General features: G+C 36.2%; 3 protein-coding genes across 4 annotated transcripts; 2 read left to right on the top strand and 1 right to left on the bottom strand.

Moving 5' to 3' along the window:
- Nucleotides 1-92: 92 nt before the first annotated feature.
- LOC121753294 (glucose-6-phosphate isomerase, cytosolic 1) lies at nt 93-7,813 on the top strand. 2 transcript variants are annotated; one of them, XM_042148550.1, is made up of 24 exons: nt 93-187; nt 730-780; nt 865-941; nt 1,052-1,133; nt 1,247-1,294; nt 1,863-2,018; nt 2,098-2,194; nt 2,325-2,367; nt 2,926-2,993; nt 3,090-3,174; nt 3,816-3,864; nt 4,284-4,356; nt 4,432-4,492; nt 4,770-4,836; nt 5,183-5,239; nt 5,332-5,385; nt 5,478-5,606; nt 6,028-6,091; nt 6,202-6,275; nt 6,710-6,763; nt 6,849-6,917; nt 7,023-7,112; nt 7,213-7,320; nt 7,510-7,813. In XM_042148550.1, the coding sequence occupies exons 2-24, from the start codon at nt 730-732 to the stop codon at nt 7,558-7,560; spliced, it is 1,707 nt and encodes a 568-aa protein (XP_042004484.1). In that variant the 5' UTR covers nt 93-187; the 3' UTR covers nt 7,561-7,813. The 2 variants fall into 2 exon arrangements, with proteins under 2 accessions (XP_042004484.1, XP_042004491.1); XM_042148557.1 differs by lacking the exon at nt 93-187 and adding an exon at nt 570-659.
- Nucleotides 7,814-8,950: 1,137 nt separating this feature from the next.
- LOC121800939 lies at nt 8,951-10,818 on the bottom strand. The gene is made up of 3 exons (XM_042200429.1): nt 10,375-10,818; nt 9,892-10,115; nt 8,951-9,275 (listed from the first exon to the last, which is right to left on the bottom strand). The coding sequence occupies exons 1-3, from the start codon at nt 10,642-10,644 to the stop codon at nt 9,215-9,217; spliced, it is 555 nt and encodes a 184-aa protein (XP_042056363.1). The 5' UTR covers nt 10,645-10,818; the 3' UTR covers nt 8,951-9,214.
- A 3,643-nt stretch (nt 10,819-14,461) lies between these two features.
- On the top strand, nt 14,462-15,670 carry LOC121792182 (putative late blight resistance protein homolog R1A-10). The gene has a single exon (XM_042190036.1). It carries the CDS (start codon nt 14,462-14,464, stop codon nt 15,668-15,670), a length of 1,209 nt encoding a protein of 402 aa, XP_042045970.1.
- Nucleotides 15,671-17,044: the final 1,374 nt, after the last annotated feature.

The raw sequence follows: 17,044 nt of genomic DNA, 5'->3' as shown, positions 1-17,044 counted from the left end.
AATAATTTATTGCAATTTATCTCCCTGTTGATCAAATCTCAGCCGTTGATTCAGTAGCCTTGAAGAAGGACTATTTTTCCTGCTTTTTCCTCCGCATTTTAATATTTACTGCTTTTTCCTCCGCATTTTTTCACATTCTGCTGTTTTTGCACTTCCGCTCATTACTGATCTCACTCCAGCAAGAGAGGTATTCTCTTCTCACAAATTCTATTATTTCTATATTTTGTTGGTTATTTGAGTTATGATTCATTTATTTTTCTGTTTCTGTGAGTGATAATTTTGAAAAGGGAATCAGATTTCTTCTGGCATTAATGGCAGACGCAGTGAATTTTTGTTTTTAGGCACGTGTCTTTTTTCTCTTCAGGAGCGATGAGTGTGAAACTTAATATTTTTAACCAGATTGTCTGAATTTCTATTATTTCTATGTTTTGTAGATTGACTTAGCTATACATTTCCGGTTTATGTGACCGATAATATTTGAAAGTGCGTCAGATTGACTTCGGTATTAATGGTGGATGTAGTGAAGTTATGGTTTCAGGCGCCTGGTTTTTATTTCTTCAGGAGCGAGGACTGTGAAACTTAATTTTTTAACTGAACTGTCTGAATAAGAAAGATGTTCTGCGTGTGATTTGCACTAGATTCTTTTGGAATTGATTGGGGTGAGAGACATATAATGCGATGTTTTTAGTTTTCTGAACCTTCCGGATTTTGATTGTGGAATTTGCGTAGATGGCGTCATCTGGTCTAGTCTGCGAAACTGATGCATGGAAGGATTTAAAGGTAATTCCATGTTTATGTTCAGACCATGGTTTGAAAGTGTTGTGGCGATGCACTTTGGTGTGGTATTTAATGCATGCATTTCAGGCCCATGTTGAAGACATTAAAAAGACTCATCTGCGTGAATTGATGAGCGACACGAAGAGATGCCGGTCCATGATGGTGTATGATGCTTGTTTTCTCTTCATGTTTAAAGTTTTTAAGTTTATGATAAAGAGGGGAGTTTTTATGTAAAATGGTGTTGAATTTTGATTTTATGTCTTTGTGATGTCAGTGAGTTTGATGGGTTATTGTTGGATTACTCAAGGCAATGTGCCACTGTCGATACGTTCAATAAGCTCAACAAATTAGCCGAGGTTCGTGATCGTGAACCAACTTTAGTTATTATTGAAGGGGAGACTCATAGCATATATCTTGGTTCATACACGCATTTTGAACTCTGATTATGGTAGCTTGTCTTGTGTTACAGGAAGCTCATCTGAAAGATAAGATTAACCTGATGTTCAGTGGAGAGCGTGTAAGTTAATGTTTACTAACTTATTATATATAGTCTTTGTAAGATGGTCTCTGCAAAACTTCCTTATATTACTTACACTTGCATATTTTCCATAGAGATGTTTCAAAAGTTATGTATCTGTTAAAATTTTCATATAGATACAAAGAATACAACTGGACAGTCCTACTTTCCTACTTTCCTTTATCAGGCAAATGTCAGCAAAATATTCAAAGCATGAATCCACAAGAATGTTACTTTTTCTGAAAATTTTAGAAGCCAAAAGGAATGCCTTTTTATTATATTAATGCAAAAAGCATGCACGCCGTCATGCACATAAGCCATTTAGTATCTTTTGTGTCATGTCTCTGACCATTGCTACCCTTATTATGAATCAATAAAGATCATGCAGTTCTCATAGATCTCCCATTACTGCATTGAGGACTAATATTTGAAATATCCCAATAGTCATTACTTCATTTGAAACTTTTGCATTGGTTAGTGTGACAGAATAATAACTTAATTATTACAATGAGACATGCTTCTTTGACATTCTTCATCCAGTATTTGTTTTTGAATTTCATGTCATCAGATAAACATCACAGAAAATAGATCTGTCCTTCACGTAGCTCTTCGTGCTCCAAGAGGTTCAGTTATAAACAGTGACGGGAAGAATGTGGTACCTGATGTTTGGCAAGTTCTTGATAAGATTAAGGATTTCTCTGACAGGGTCCGCAGTGGTGCCTGGGTAATCCTTACTATCAAATATGTTGTAACTTTTGTTGGTTGGATCATAGATTTGTTTACCTATTTGGGAAATTTTAAAGGTTGGAGCCACTGGGAAGCCATTAACAAATGTTATTGCAATTGGGATTGGAGGAAGCTTTCTAGGCCCTCTTTTTGTTCATACAGCACTTCAAACAGGTTATCTTGATGCTAAAGACATTTCCCCTTGTGCATTTGGATTTTGCCCCCTTGATGAAAATTCACCTGTCTCCAATGATGTCTACGTGGATGCTATAAAATATAGCTAATGCTTCACATGATCATGCAGACCCAGAAGCTGCTGAATTGGCTAGTGGTCGAAAACTGCATTTGTAAGAAACTATGTCCTTGGTTATTTCATCATTTCTGTGTGTGTGTGTACTCTCTTTCTAAGTTCTCTGTGTTTGTAATCTCTTTCTTAAGTTGATCACTTTGAACTTATGTGATTTAGAACAGCTTTCAAGCCTATATATAAACCTGAAGATAGTCAAAGGGTCCAAGATCAATACAGCCTCTTAGACTCGATTGACTTTTTTTTGTCAATATCTCTAAATTGAAACTCAAAAGACCATGTTTTAGGTATCAGGGAAAACCAGTAGGTTATCTAATACATATTTTCCCTTTCTTCCTGTTATTTCATATTTCCCTTTTATAGCTGTCTTTCTATGCAAGTCTTTAGCTATTGTCACTGCTGCTGCCTGCTTTCTTTCTCACCTTTTTGTTTGTTTTTATGGTGGGGGTTTGGGGGTGTATGCCGTAGGGCAGTTTGTAAATTGGTAGTAGATAGTAATGAGTTCTCACTACTGTCATGTACTGAAGTATGCATCAGTTAAGAGTTTCAAGAGCTAAATACCGCTCTTACCTCATTGTTTTTTCTTTTCCTGTCGAAGCCTTGCAAATGTCGACCCAATTGATGTTGCAAGAAACATTACAGGGCTGAATCCTGAAACTACATTAGGTATATTTTCCTTTTTATTTAGTTATTGAGTTCTATAGACAAAAATATTCAAGCTACTTGATTGTTTTTACTTCCTACTTCTATGTTTTTTTGCAGCTGTCGTGGTATCAAAAACTTTCACCACAGCGGAGACTATGCTCAATGCTCGGACTATAAGGGAGTGGATCTCAGCTGCCTTGGGGTGAGAACATTCCAAAATTAAACTTCTAGTCAGTGATCTCAGAGTACACCTCAGGCCTTTGACTAATAATGTGAAACTAGCATTGGCAATATAGTTGCTGTTGATTGCTAATGGTAATTAAGAGATCTGGGAATATCTTGGGTTTTGATGTAGTTGTGAGTGAAGTGTCTTATGTTAAAGTTGTTGAAAAGGAGAAGTAAAAGGAAGTTGGTATAATGTAAAATGGGGATTCTGCGATAACTTTTTGTTGCACACTCGTTGAACTGTGTTAGATCCAATCTATGATTATTTTCTAGGGGACTAGGCAGAAAATGTTTTTGGTGGGGGCTGGATTTTCAAATTTAAAGTTTGAGATTTTGATAAACTATTTTTTATACGATTCAGTTTTGTGATAGGGGAGTTTTGCTCAACAGTTCACACAAAATGGCAGCAATTTCTAGATTTTATTAGAATATAAAGTTGAAATGTTCCGTTGATGGGAGCTTAAGCCCCTCTCTGAGCTCTCTCTTCTTCAGTGGCTCAACCACTATTAGTATCAGAGCCTGTAGTTGGTTTTTATACCTTGGAGTTCTTCCTTAACATGTCAATTGTGTTTCACTTTGGCATATGATCATTTGTATCTCTTCACGTGCTATTTCCAGACCTGAAGCGGTTGCAAAACACATGGTTGCTGTCAGCACTAACCTAACTGTGAGTGCCTTTTCTTTCCTTTTCCCCTGTATTTATAATTCCCTGTAGCATTCAAAGCAACATAAGTTCAATTATTTACTTTTGAAGTTTTCCCAAGTCATTGTATTTCTTTACTTTTACTAGTAGTATTTTTTTAAAAAAATCAGTTGTAGGAAGGACATTTTACTCTAAATTTCTTTTGATATCAGACCCACCCTAACTTTTCTTTGGATCAGCCACAATCATGACTATTATTTGCGTCAATGCCGTTAAAACATAAAGCTTTCTTGTATAGTGTGCCTAGAGAATCATGTGTTTGTATTGTCTACAAGTCTGGTTGTTCTTAGGGGAATTATGGCTGTAAAAGTAGCAGTTTTCCTGATCATGTTAAACATGGATTTGGATTTACTGATTAGACACTCCTGTACTTTTATACGCAGCTTGTAGAAAAGTTTGGCATCGATCCAAATAATGCTTTTGCTTTCTGGGACTGGGTGGGAGGACGCTACAGCGGTATGTTCTCTTTTATGTCAAATGGAGTACTTGATTTGGAGGATGTCTAATTGGTTTCTGGACCACTGTTTGCAGTTTGCAGCGCGGTTGGAGTATTGCCTCTTTCTCTGCAATATGGTTTTGCAGTCGTTGAAAAGTATAGTAAAACACTGCTTTATTTATTCAAAGCACTTACTTGTATGGGTAGTGGAGCATGTCATGAACTTCTCATTTGGGCCTGGAAGACTGACTTCAAAATCATTAAGTGACCTTCAAATTTGGGAACCTTTTGCTTTTATTTCTTTCTTAACAGATCAAAATTTCAATATTTTTTTGTTGGTTGAGATATAGTATTATGTTTTTATTCTGAATCTCTGATATACTACTTTGCTTCACGATGACTAATATTCTATTGTTTTTCTCTTTGGGTGAAGGTTCCTCCAAGGAGCTTCAAGTATTGATCAACATTTCCATTCAGCACCTTTTGAGAAAAACTTACCTGTATGTTTATTCCTTAAAATGCTTAGTCTTAATGATGCAATGTGCACTCCAACTGCTCGATTTATTACCTGCACACACTCTGTTGGAGCAACTATTGAGTAGATTGACTTTGAAGCTAAGTCCTACACGTCCAACTAAGAAGCACCAATTTATATGAATATGTTTGGTCTTTTAAGTATCATATGTCCTCTTTCTCTTCATTTGTATTTGATATTTTGATAGCCTTCTATTCCTTGTTTCACTATTGAACTATATTTTTGACTTGTAAAAACATCCCCCTGGCAGTCTACATTGTATGTGTCTTGTAAATATCACTTATGTGTTTATGCAAAAATTATTTCTGCAGGTGCTACTGGGCTTGCTGAGTGTTTGGAATGTGTCATTTCTTGGCTATCCTGCTAGAGTATGTTTATTAGCTGTCCAAGTTTATTTAAATATTCCCCATTAACTGATGCTTCACTTAAGCATAAGGGCACGCTATTCCTTTTTTTTCAGGCCATCTTACCTTACTCTCAAGCACTGGAAAAACTTGCACCACATATTCAGCAGGCATGTCCTGATGACCCAGTGTTGATAGTTAATGTTTGTGTTTCTTCCATTTGAGGTTGACCTTGATATTCTATAAAAAACTATATATTCAGGTTAGCATGGAGAGTAATGGGAAAGGTGTGTCAATTGATGGTGTTCCCCTTCCCTATGAGGCAGGTGAGATTGATTTTGGTGAACCAGGAACAAATGGACAACACAGCTTTTACCAACTAATTCACCAGGTAATGCCATAACATCTTGTATCAGTACATTCAGTTTTCTCACAGTAAAGTGAACATGCCGACTTAGTGGAGGTGCTCCATATCCAGGTAAACATTCTATGAACTCTCATATTGATGATTAAACATAACCAGGAATATGAGAGTTTATAAGTTGTTTACATGGATATGTTGCTGGTTATATTTAATGTAGTCTCCGTCTCCTCTCTGAAAAGGCTCATGTCATTTTCTGCATTTCACTCGAGCATTTTGGTATATCGACATTCTATATTGTTATAGATTTTGTTGGTCTCGGTTATGGATCCTACCCAATCAGTAACTTTCCAATGTGCCATTGTCGAAAGCAATCACTGCCTGGTTTTGCATATGTGATGTTGTATATTCTAGAATCATTGATTTAACCACTTGGCCGGTGAATTTCCAGGGTCGTGTTATTCCGTGTGATTTTATTGGGGTGGTGAAGAGTCAGCAACCTGTTTACCTGAAAGGTGTTACTTTTCTCCGATTTATCTGCTTTTAGGCATCCTATGACACCTTGTTTTAATAGAAACTGGGAACAATCCAAGCAACATTGAACCCAGGAAGCTTGCTTATACAGGTGAATTGGTCAGCAACCACGACGAGCTCATGTCAAACTTCTTTGCCCAGCCAGATGCGCTTGCTTATGGAAAGGTGATAAACTAGTCCTATTTTACGTATACGGCTTCAATTGAGGTTTACTATTATCTTTTGGTCACTGGGAAAGTGGGAATATATGTATACTCATAGCATTGACAGACTGAGCTCGTCCTTTGCTTTTTTAATTATACTACCCCCTCCGTCCCATAGTAGATGTCACACTTTCCTTTTTAGTTTGTCCCACAAAAGATGTCACATTTCCTCTTTTGGAAAAAGTTTCCTCTCACATCTATTATAAAATTCGATTTTCTTTCACCACTTAACACACAAAACAACATTTCCTAAAATCTCGTGCCATCTTCCAAGTTTGCCATCTTTTTTGGGACGGAGGGAGTATTATTTTGTTGGTTCCACCTGTAAATATCTCGCAATATCTATCACTAAAGCTTTTGGATATCAGCATTTAACTATGGTTAGTTTTTCTCCAGACTCCCGAGCAGCTGTTGAAAGAGAATGTTCCTAGTAATCTTATTACACACAAGGTAATTCCCTTTCACTACCAGTTTATATGATCATCTCCTTCTGCCAAAGTTCGATATTGGGTCTGAAGATATACACTTTTTGCAGACTTTCTCTGGGAATCGGCCCTCTCTCAGTCTTCTACTTCCTTCATTAAATGCTTACAACATAGGACAGGTGGACAATCTTGTTGTTGATGCTACTAGCTATATAAATTACTTTCTTCATGTGCTTGAACCTCCGAAGCCTAATTCTTCATAATACATGCCTGTGATGTTGCAGTTGTTGGCAATTTATGAGCATAGAGTTGCTGTAGAAGGATTTGTGTGGGGTATCAATTCTTTTGACCAATGGGGCGTAGAATTGGGAAAGGTACCGATTATATGATCAGACTTCACCTAACCTTACTACCTTTATGATTCATCTATATTAACTTTTGTAATCTCGTGATCTGGTCTAAATTACAAATCAGTCTCTGGCTACTCAAGTCAGAAAGCAGCTTCATGCATCTCGTAAGAACGCCGAACCTATTGAGGGATTCAATTTCAGTACTGCAACACTCCTGACGCGATACCTAGAGGTATGACACGACCGTCTGTCAAGCAAATTCTTTTTTCTCTGTTGGACTATGATTATCGAACGTACACGGCTTGTTCATGAAGTAGCATATGCACCGTGGACTTTATGATCTTATAGCTAATTTGGTAGTGACTTTTGGTACAACCCACATTTTAAGAGCACTTCTGACTAGGCTTGCCATGTGTGACAGGCGAGCAAGGACGTTCTAAAGGAGGACTGCACGGTTTTGCCAAAGTTGTAAGCATCAACCGGACGGAAAAACGATCTGGTTAACCACAGTCCACAGGTTGATTTCGTTTCCCTGAAATGGAACAGCATAAAGAGTTAGCTTTGCTGCTATGACTGCTTAACTTGCAATTTTCCATGGTTAGGTGAATACATATAACTGCCTACAACTGTACCTGTGCAGTTTCCCTTATTATTTATCTTGTACTTGCAGCATGGTGTACAAGAAAAATCTTACTAAACGATCGAAATAAAAGGGATTTTAAGAACTTAGGTTCTTGTACTTGATATTTCAACACTAACATAACTAAATATTAGCCACTTTTTGTGTTAGGGCAAACATACCCTTATGAAAACAATAGCATTAAAAGCAAAATAATTTAGAAAATCCACTCTCATTGAACATACTGACGATCTAAGTGGGTTCAGTCGATCAATTCCACTGCTGGCACATGGGCTAGAAACTTTCATTAAATTTGGCTTTTCGCGCCAGTTGCACTGCAACTGCCTCTGGCGCCAGTGTAAAAAATCTGGCGATATCGTGTGTTGGATTAACAGTCGGTGGGTAAGGTATGTGAGATTTTCTTAACTTAAAATTTTACTAAACGAGTATTTATTTTGCAATAATATAGTCTATATTTTTGAAGTTGTTTCATTATTGGTTGTCATATTTTTTTCCCTCCATTATTGTTTTTTTTGGAAATGAACATGTGATGGTGGATTGCGGCTCCCGCCAAGAAGTATTGTTCTTTTGAGTTTTGATGATAATAAAATCTCAACTTTGCTTGGTCTAAATAAGCAATTCGATAAGAATTGTTTGACTTTTGACATTGCAAATAAGTGAAGTAGTCTGTGTCGAGTCAAATTTGCCGTCGGAGAAGACAAGGAAGGAGTGATCTAGTTTGGACATTACATATTAGTAGGCATGATAATATGTTATCTGGGCAGACTTCATGTCCCGCAGAATACAACACCTCTCACTAGTAGAGTCCTCAGTCATGTGATGTCTCGGCTTAACCACTTCAGTTATGCCTCACTAACCCAAATCACCATAAGCTACATGCGAATTGCAAAAATACACACAAAATGTTCGTATAATCCATGTAACCATTTAACATGGATCAAGTTAAGAATTCGAGCGACACTAACATGTTACTTCATTTTATAACCATTTTTACATATTTTCCATGTTTGCACATAAAGATTACAGTTTTTATAATTCTAACTATAGTTCCATCTTTAGAATCAATAAATGGCTAATTTTCATATGGTGTGTCATTGTGTGTGAGTTGGTTCGATGAACCGATCGGTTATAACCGAGCAACTAATCAACCACCTGTGTGATCATTCTCTAACACAAAAATATGCCCTTCTTACCTTTTTTTCATCACAGTCAATTGAATTTATAAAGTAAACTACTAATTATTTGATAGGATCAAGATTTATTACAGCTATTCTCCCATTTGGAGCATGCTCTAGTGTAAAACTGTAAATATATTACTAAGCATTGAGGCGTCTCAACACCTTGCAGTAAGGATGCCCCAAGCCAGTATATATATATATATATATGGTGAAATATTTTATAAATATATGCTCCACGATTTCATATAATAATGTGATGGAGAAATCCAAAAAATTACATGATTGAGACTGCAAATATGCAATTGCTCTCATTTCTGCTTTCTTGTCTTCCCCAGCTTGATTCTTAGTCGAACATCCTCCTTCGATTCTCTGTATTTACAAGAATGTACAAGATCCAAATGTAAGAGGAAATCATATGCAAACATAATCCACTTTTTTTCTAAACAATGAAACCAACTATGTTATATCCCTTCACATCAAGACTAACAAAACATGATGACCAAGGTGAATAAATTGTCTTAGTCCAAATATTAGATCTTTAGCACATACTATGTCGATAGATTGAACGAATTTGAACATAGTCCCTCGAATAATCATCATATGCATTGGAAATCGTGGAAAGTAAGCACCCCCTTGAAATGGAGAGCTTTCCCATGCCATCTTACTAGGAGTATTTCATAATCCATTTTTTTTCTAAATCTAGGAAGCCTAATGAAATCAACAATGTCCAATTGTATGATTAAGGTAGAAGACAATTTGATTTCAGAAAACCTAGTTTGTGAACAAATTTGGCCAAGCATTAGATCTTAGCACATACTTTGATAGATTCAACGACTTTGAACTTAATCCTCGAATACTCGATCATATGTATTGCAAATCCCAAACCATCCTACTACCCCAACTTTGTATCAAACAAACACAATGCTCAAAAAGTATCAATATCAATTCAGCCTCAAAATCTGAGGAGCTCCATTGAGAGGCATACCTAGCAGCTGATTCAGCTGGGGGTGAGTCGTAGATGTCAGCTGCGCGGAACGACATCTTTGCAATCTCCCAAAAGGCAGAGTTCCTGACATTGGCAATCTCACTAGTCAAGTCTTGGTATGCTGCCCCAAACGCATCCCTCCAAAAGCCTGGCAACTTAGCAACACTGCTGTGCTTGTACACATTCCACATTTGCTTCACCATCTTTTCCCTCTCATCCACATCCTACAACACCAAAATCAAGAAAGTAAATCATGATTAGTCTTGATTCCCAAATATTCAATTTTTATTTTAGTTTTTTATCGGATCACTTGTTAATGAACTACCAAGATCCAATTTTTGGCATGTGTAACTATTCAAGATCCAATTTTTGATTCCATCTCAACTCTATATCAACAGTACTTCATCAGATCTCAAGCTAGCTTAGTAAAAATGACAGTAAATAAGATAAACCAAAAGGGCAAAAATGATGAGAAATGAGTACCAGAACATCAAGATCAGAATGGAGAGAGGGGTCCAAGTCATTAGAGGCGTGTTTGAGGTTAACATCAGACCATTTTAGAGTGACAGTGCCAGTGAACATCGACCAAACTGCAAGCAGAGTTATGGCACCCAAAGCCCACAATTTATACTTCCCTCTCCCAAACACCCCCTCAAATCCACACCCATCTTTCTTCACACTCATATTTGCTGCTCCATTTATGCTGCTGCTGCTGCTGCTGCTAGGAACTGTTTGCCCTTCTTCATCTCTCATTTCAGCTTCTCTAGTTCTTCAATTCCAATAATCAAAGAAAAAGTAGTGATTTTGGGTGCTTGAGAATTGTACAGTGAGAACTGAGAAGAGATAGTGTGAAATTATAGGTAGCTTTAATGGAAGAGACTAGACTAGAGAGAGTACAATAATCGCAGCAGCACTTGGGAGGGTGATTTTACCTTGAATGAAACTCCCCACCGACGGTGGTGGGGCCATGGACTCATTCTCTCTTGTTTTATTTCTAAACATGTTTTTGTCGGTCATTTGATTAATTCGTTGTACAGTTCAACCATATAAATTAAAGTGTATCAATTCAGATCTGCATTTTATTATCCTCAGTAACTGAAAGTTATTTTGAAACTGATCCCCTTTTTCTACTCTTTCTTCTAAAGAAAGTTGGATTCTTCCTTTCATGAAAGAAGAAATATAATGTAATATAGATATCACATTTTTTTTAGTTTGTCCCACAAAATAAGTTACATTTCTATTTTAAAAAATGTTCTCTCTCACGTAAATATAAAAATTATATTTTCTCTCTCCATTTAACACACAAAATAAAACTTCCTAAAATTTCGTATCATCCCAAAAGTGTGACATCTTTTGTGGAACGGGGAGAATATCATTTTTAGGCATTCTTAGGTTTATATAGTTGTTGTAATCATTTTTAGGTAATCCCAAGATAATTGAATCTTTCTTATTAACAAAAAAATTATTTCTCTCCTACAATACATTTTCTTTATATCTTATTTTATTCTCTGTCCACTTTTATTATTTATCTACTTGATCTCAAAATGTATATTTTTAATTTTTATATCAAAAAAGAAATGTCTCAACTAAAGTGAGACTAAAGGAGTACGAGACTAAAGGAGTACCAAAAATAGCAAGTAAGACATCCCATTTCACTATCTTATTTAACATTCTTTTCCTCCCATTTTTACCCTATAACTCTTAAAATATATGTCGAACTAAAATGAAACACGAACTTTCATGAAAAAAATTTAGTAGTCAACTATGGGTTTTTCGATTGATCAAAATTAAATTATACATTTTCATATGTTGAAGTAGCCCAAGATCATCTGACACATTAATATAGTTGATTATATCTTATGATTGAATATGTAGTATATTTGGTTCATAAGATTGAGTATCACAATCAAATTATAGACGGATAGTCTTAAGATAATTAGTCATATCTATCCCCTCCAATCAAAAGTCTCACAATTTAATATTAAATGGATAATCAAATGATAATGAATAGGGGCGAACGCAGAAAATAATATTGATAGTAGTTAAATTTTTTAAAATTTTATTTAAAAATATAATTTCCGATGATTTAGATGATTGTCAGGGACTTTGCATAGTAGTTTACACTTAAATTTAGACAAATATAAAAATTTTATATAAGAAATATATTTAAAATTTAGTTTTAATGAGGGTTTGAGCCCCTTGTTGGCTTCACTTAAGTCTGCGCATAATAATAACTTATTAATAAATCACGACAACAGGCGATATCTTAAAGTACATTGTTTGAAGCATGCCAATATTATCTGACATTAATATAGTCACATAAAAAATGCCTACACTCGTATAAGCACTAATCTTACATAGTTGCGTAGAATTGAAAATACGCACACCTAATATTCTGAAAATGGGTTGTATTCATTCGTGTATTTTATATGTGAATAACGCCGAGTTCACACTTATTTGGTCAAATTGGGTATTAAAAAGTGCTGTACAATGATAATAGGCTTACTTAATATAATTAATAATAATCATCTCACGTTAGTATTCTATTCCTGATTGATATGCGCCTAAAAATATGATCTACCCGACAAGACTTCATTAAGACTGTTGACTTCGGCTAGTGAATATCGAGTGAAGCTCTCTTTTTTTTATTAGTTGAATTTATAAACCTAACTCCATTCATAGGAGTACTACTTTTATAAAAAGAAATAATATAATAATATAGGATATGAATTTGAATACTCCTACAAACTTAGGAAGATGGAATAAAATGAAATTGAAATATTACTAAATCTTGCCGTTTTGCATCCAAATGAGGGAAAGAATTCGTGTTTCCAATCTCAGACCATTGAGCATCCGCATTGGTGTCTCGATGCGGGCTCGGTCTCGCCCCGATGAGATGAGACCGCATTGAGACACCGATGCAGATGCTCGGTCTCGTGTCGTAGCCTAGGGGGAGGGGTGGGATGTGGACTGTCTCGCCGCGTTCGTTGGCCACGTGGCGAGCAACGAGTGGTGTGTGACACCCACTCGCCGGCATTGCGAGTGGGCGTTGATTTCAGGCCATTTTTATTATTTTTTTAAAATTTTTTAAAAAAAATTGACCTTTTTTTGCTGTTTTTTTACCATTTTTTTCAGATTTTTTTTAACATTCATCTATAAATAACCTAATTCACCCACCATTTTTTCCATACACTAACACTACATTCTCACAAACACTAGAGTAGTTTTTATAATTTAAGTGTGCAATTTTTAATTTCTAATAATTTTAATTTTGTCTTTTTTTATTTTTTTTTAAGATTTTGCATCTTCCTCTCTTTTGAATATTTTCTGAGTTTGTAGAATGTTGATTGATTCCAGTCATAATTCGTTCTTGTTCTTTCAGATGCAAAGCTTTGATAAGGTAGTTTATCATATATTCCACTGAGGAAAAAAGCAGAGAACTAATGGTGCAATGATTGGTGATGTAAGTATGAATGGTTGATAGAGTATGTTATTTCGCGCCGATTTGATCAAATTTGCGGAAAAAAATAAGTATGAATGGTTGATAAACGCTTACTACCACCAATGAATGATAATTTTTTTATTAAAAAAATATAAAATAACCAATGAATGATAATAAAAAAAATAAAAAATTCAAAATATATAAAATAACCAATGAATGATAATCAAAAAATAAAAATCTATTTTATAATATATAAATAAATTGTCCATAGTCATTTATACGATTATTTTCTTCTATGTATTATAAATAAAAGGAAAAATTGCCAATTAAATAAAACGATCTCTTGAAAAAATCAGTTCAGCCTCTTCATATCATTCAGCTTTTAGCAATTTAGTTTTCAATCATATTGGCTTGGAAAGGGCTGAAAACTGTTTTTAATAATATCCAAAATTTGAGCATGTGCAACGCGTCTCGCCCATGGCTTGGGGGAGACGCTCGTGTTGGGCGGCGACGCCTGCTCACTGGCCTATGAGTGATGTTTGTTGAAGTATGAATGGTTGATAAGCTACTTTCAAATGACTCTGAATATTGTTTGGATTTACATTCTTGCTTGCATTGTTTTATACATAGTATAGTAGGGTAGAAATTGACTTCTAAGAAGAGGAGTTGGTTGAACTTCACCATGGAAACGTCCAAATTATTATTTCGTGATCATCAACTAATGATGGGAATATAATCTTTCTTATTGTTTGAACCGGCTGGCTAATCAGTTTCTCCTATTTATACTTTGTCATCTTTTCTTTCTTGTCCAACATTGATTTCAACTAGGCTTTGCTTTCTAAATAAATAAGCATTTTGGTTGAGAAATTCCCTGCAACAAACCTTACTCCAAATCTGCTGTGTTGTACTTTAATCTCAAACATTTTCCAGATAAAGAAAGAGGTAGCAATTGCAACTCAAGGGATTATTCATATCTATGAAATTGTAGATATGACAGAGTTTCAGATCAGTTGGGAAAATTGGCTAAGGAGCTTGGAAATATGTTTGACGTGAGTGATTCTCCTGGTGTTACTTCATCATCAAGAGTCAAGTTGAACATCTCCCGGGTTGAGGAGATTAGCGGAGAAAATGAAGTCAAGTGATTCACCATCAAGTTATTATACTGCTGCAACATCATCATCATCAAGACCTGCATCTACAACCAAATATATACCATCAATATCTCCACTCACGACCAAAGATGATGTGGTTATGGATTGTTTTTACAAAGATATCCTACACATGATGGACCGAATAACTCACTGTCCACCCTATTCCGACCTACAAATCCTCCCTATTCTCGGAATGGGAGGCATTGGTAAGTCCACACTTGCTAGACTTATTTATGATGATCCACTGGTCAAGCACCAATATGATATTCAAGCTTGGGTCACAGTATCACAAGATTATAGTATACCAAGTATTCTCTTACAGTTACTAGCTTCGCTCAATGGAAAAGTGCATCGAGTTGGAAGGGAATCATTGATAGCAATCGCAGCACAGAAGCTTGAAATTTACAAAATTTTATCAGGTAGGAGGTATTTCATAGTAATAGACGACATTTGGAGTGTGAAAGCTTGGAATCGCATACAGTGGCTATTTCCCGACAATCGTAATACAAGCCGGATCATATTAACCACAAGGCTAATGGATGTGGCTACTAATGCCGCCATTTCGCGCAACATTCTTATGATGCGTTTCTTGGATGATGTACAAAGTTGGCTTTTGTTCCACCACAAGGTTTTTGGAGATCAAGATTGTCCTCATGAACTACGTGGTATTGGGGGAAAAATTGTAAACCAATGTGGAGGATTGCCCCTCTCAATTGTTACTGTGGCTGGACTTTTATCCAGGATTCCTACAACTCCAAAAAAGTGGCAGCAAATTGAAGTAAATGATGGGCAGTTGGGATCAATATTATCTTCGAGTTACAACCACTTGTCTCCACATTTGAGGGAGTGTTTCTTGTATATGGCAGGCTTCCCTCAAGATTACGAGATTCATGCCTCTGAACTCATCAAACTTTGGGTTGCTGAGGGCTTTCTGGAACCTCGATATAGATATGAAACCATAGAAGTGGAGGCAGAGAGGTGCTTGATGGATCTGACCAGGCAAAGTTTAGTTTTGGTCACTAGCCGGAAAAGTGATGGCAAAATCAAAAGTTGCAGGCTGCATAGTATGGTGCGGGACTTCTGTGTGAGACAGGCCGGGGAAGAGAAGTTCCTTCTTCCTGTTATGGACTACCTCCCTACTCCTATCTTAAGAAAACATTTTCTTCCACAAGTCCTCACCGTGTAAGTATTAGTTGGCACGATCTAAATCATAAAGACTCTAGGCATAGCTCATGTACCACTTCTATCATATGCATCCTACAAAGAGGGTATAGGCCCAAATGCTCTGTACAAAACTTTACTTCACTTAGGGTCCTTCATGTTTTACGTAGAAATGATCGTTCATATTGGGAACTAGGTCAAGTGTTTGAACTGATTAATCTTACTTACCTTGCTTCCAACATCCCTGATAGTATTGTCCCTCCAGCTATAGCAAAGCTTCAAAATCTGCAGACTTTAATTATTTACAGATCTGATGTTCGTTTGCCAGTAGAGATTTGGAGTCTGAGGATGTTGAGACATCTTATCGCCTTCTCATTTCAACCTTTACCCCTTCCAAAAAGAGCAACTCTTTTTCTAAAAAACTTGCAAACGCTTTCTATGGCAATAGACTGTGTGGAGTGAAAAGATGGTGGAAATGATTCCCAACATAAAAAAGCTGGGAATATGTTACTCTGAAGAGAAGCTTGGTGCAGGGTATCATCTTCTCCACAATCTTATACATTTGCGTCGACTTGAGAAGCTGAAACTAAAGATGCATGGTTCATCTGTGCCGAATCACTACGGTCTTATTTTTCCCCAGTCCCTGAAAAAGTTAGAACTGAATGGCGAGTGGATTTCTTGGGGAGATATGAAGATTGTTGGTTCGTTGCCTAATCTTCAAGTGTTGAAACTGAAGAACTATACCTGCTATGGGCAACAATGGGAAACCACTGAGGGGGAATTTGGTAATTTGATACATCTGCTTATTGATGAATCAAACCTGAAGTGCTGGTATACTACATTTAGCCACTTTCCGGGGCTCAAGTGCCTAACACTTCATCGTTGTCCGTACTTGGATAGGATTCCATATGGTATTGAATTGATTCGATCACTGCAATTGATTGAGGTCGATGATCATAACCAATCTCTTTTGTACTCGGCAAATAAAATACAAAAGGAACACTGGCACCTTTGGAAAAAAGAAGACCTAAAAGTTGTTGTGAAGCGTTCTTGATCCTCTTTCAGACTTGATTGTGTGCTTCACATCAGGTAAAGTTTTCATAAAAATTGCTAGGTTTTATGGAGTATCATTTTTAGAGTAAGGTAATTGAGAGGTTATGCAATGGCTCATACTTTGCCAATAGCTAAGCATCTTCCTCTCTTTTGAACATTTCTCAGTTCATAGAATGTCTGTTGATTCCTGTCATTTTTTTTATTTTGGTTTTTCAGATGCAGAGCTTTGATGGGGTAGCTTATCAGATATTCAGTATTCTACTAACGGAAGATGCAGAGAATGAAAGGTGCAATGGTTGTTTGGATTAACATTCTTGTATTACTCTAATAATTTACATATGCAAGT

The sequence above is a fragment of the Salvia splendens genome, chromosome 1 (genome assembly GCF_004379255.2).
Source record: "Salvia splendens isolate huo1 chromosome 1, SspV2, whole genome shotgun sequence".
Classification (NCBI taxonomy): domain Eukaryota; kingdom Viridiplantae; phylum Streptophyta; class Magnoliopsida; order Lamiales; family Lamiaceae; genus Salvia; species Salvia splendens.
The sequence above is the reverse complement of the archived record's forward strand: the minus strand, read 5'-3'. Positions and strand labels throughout refer to the sequence as shown.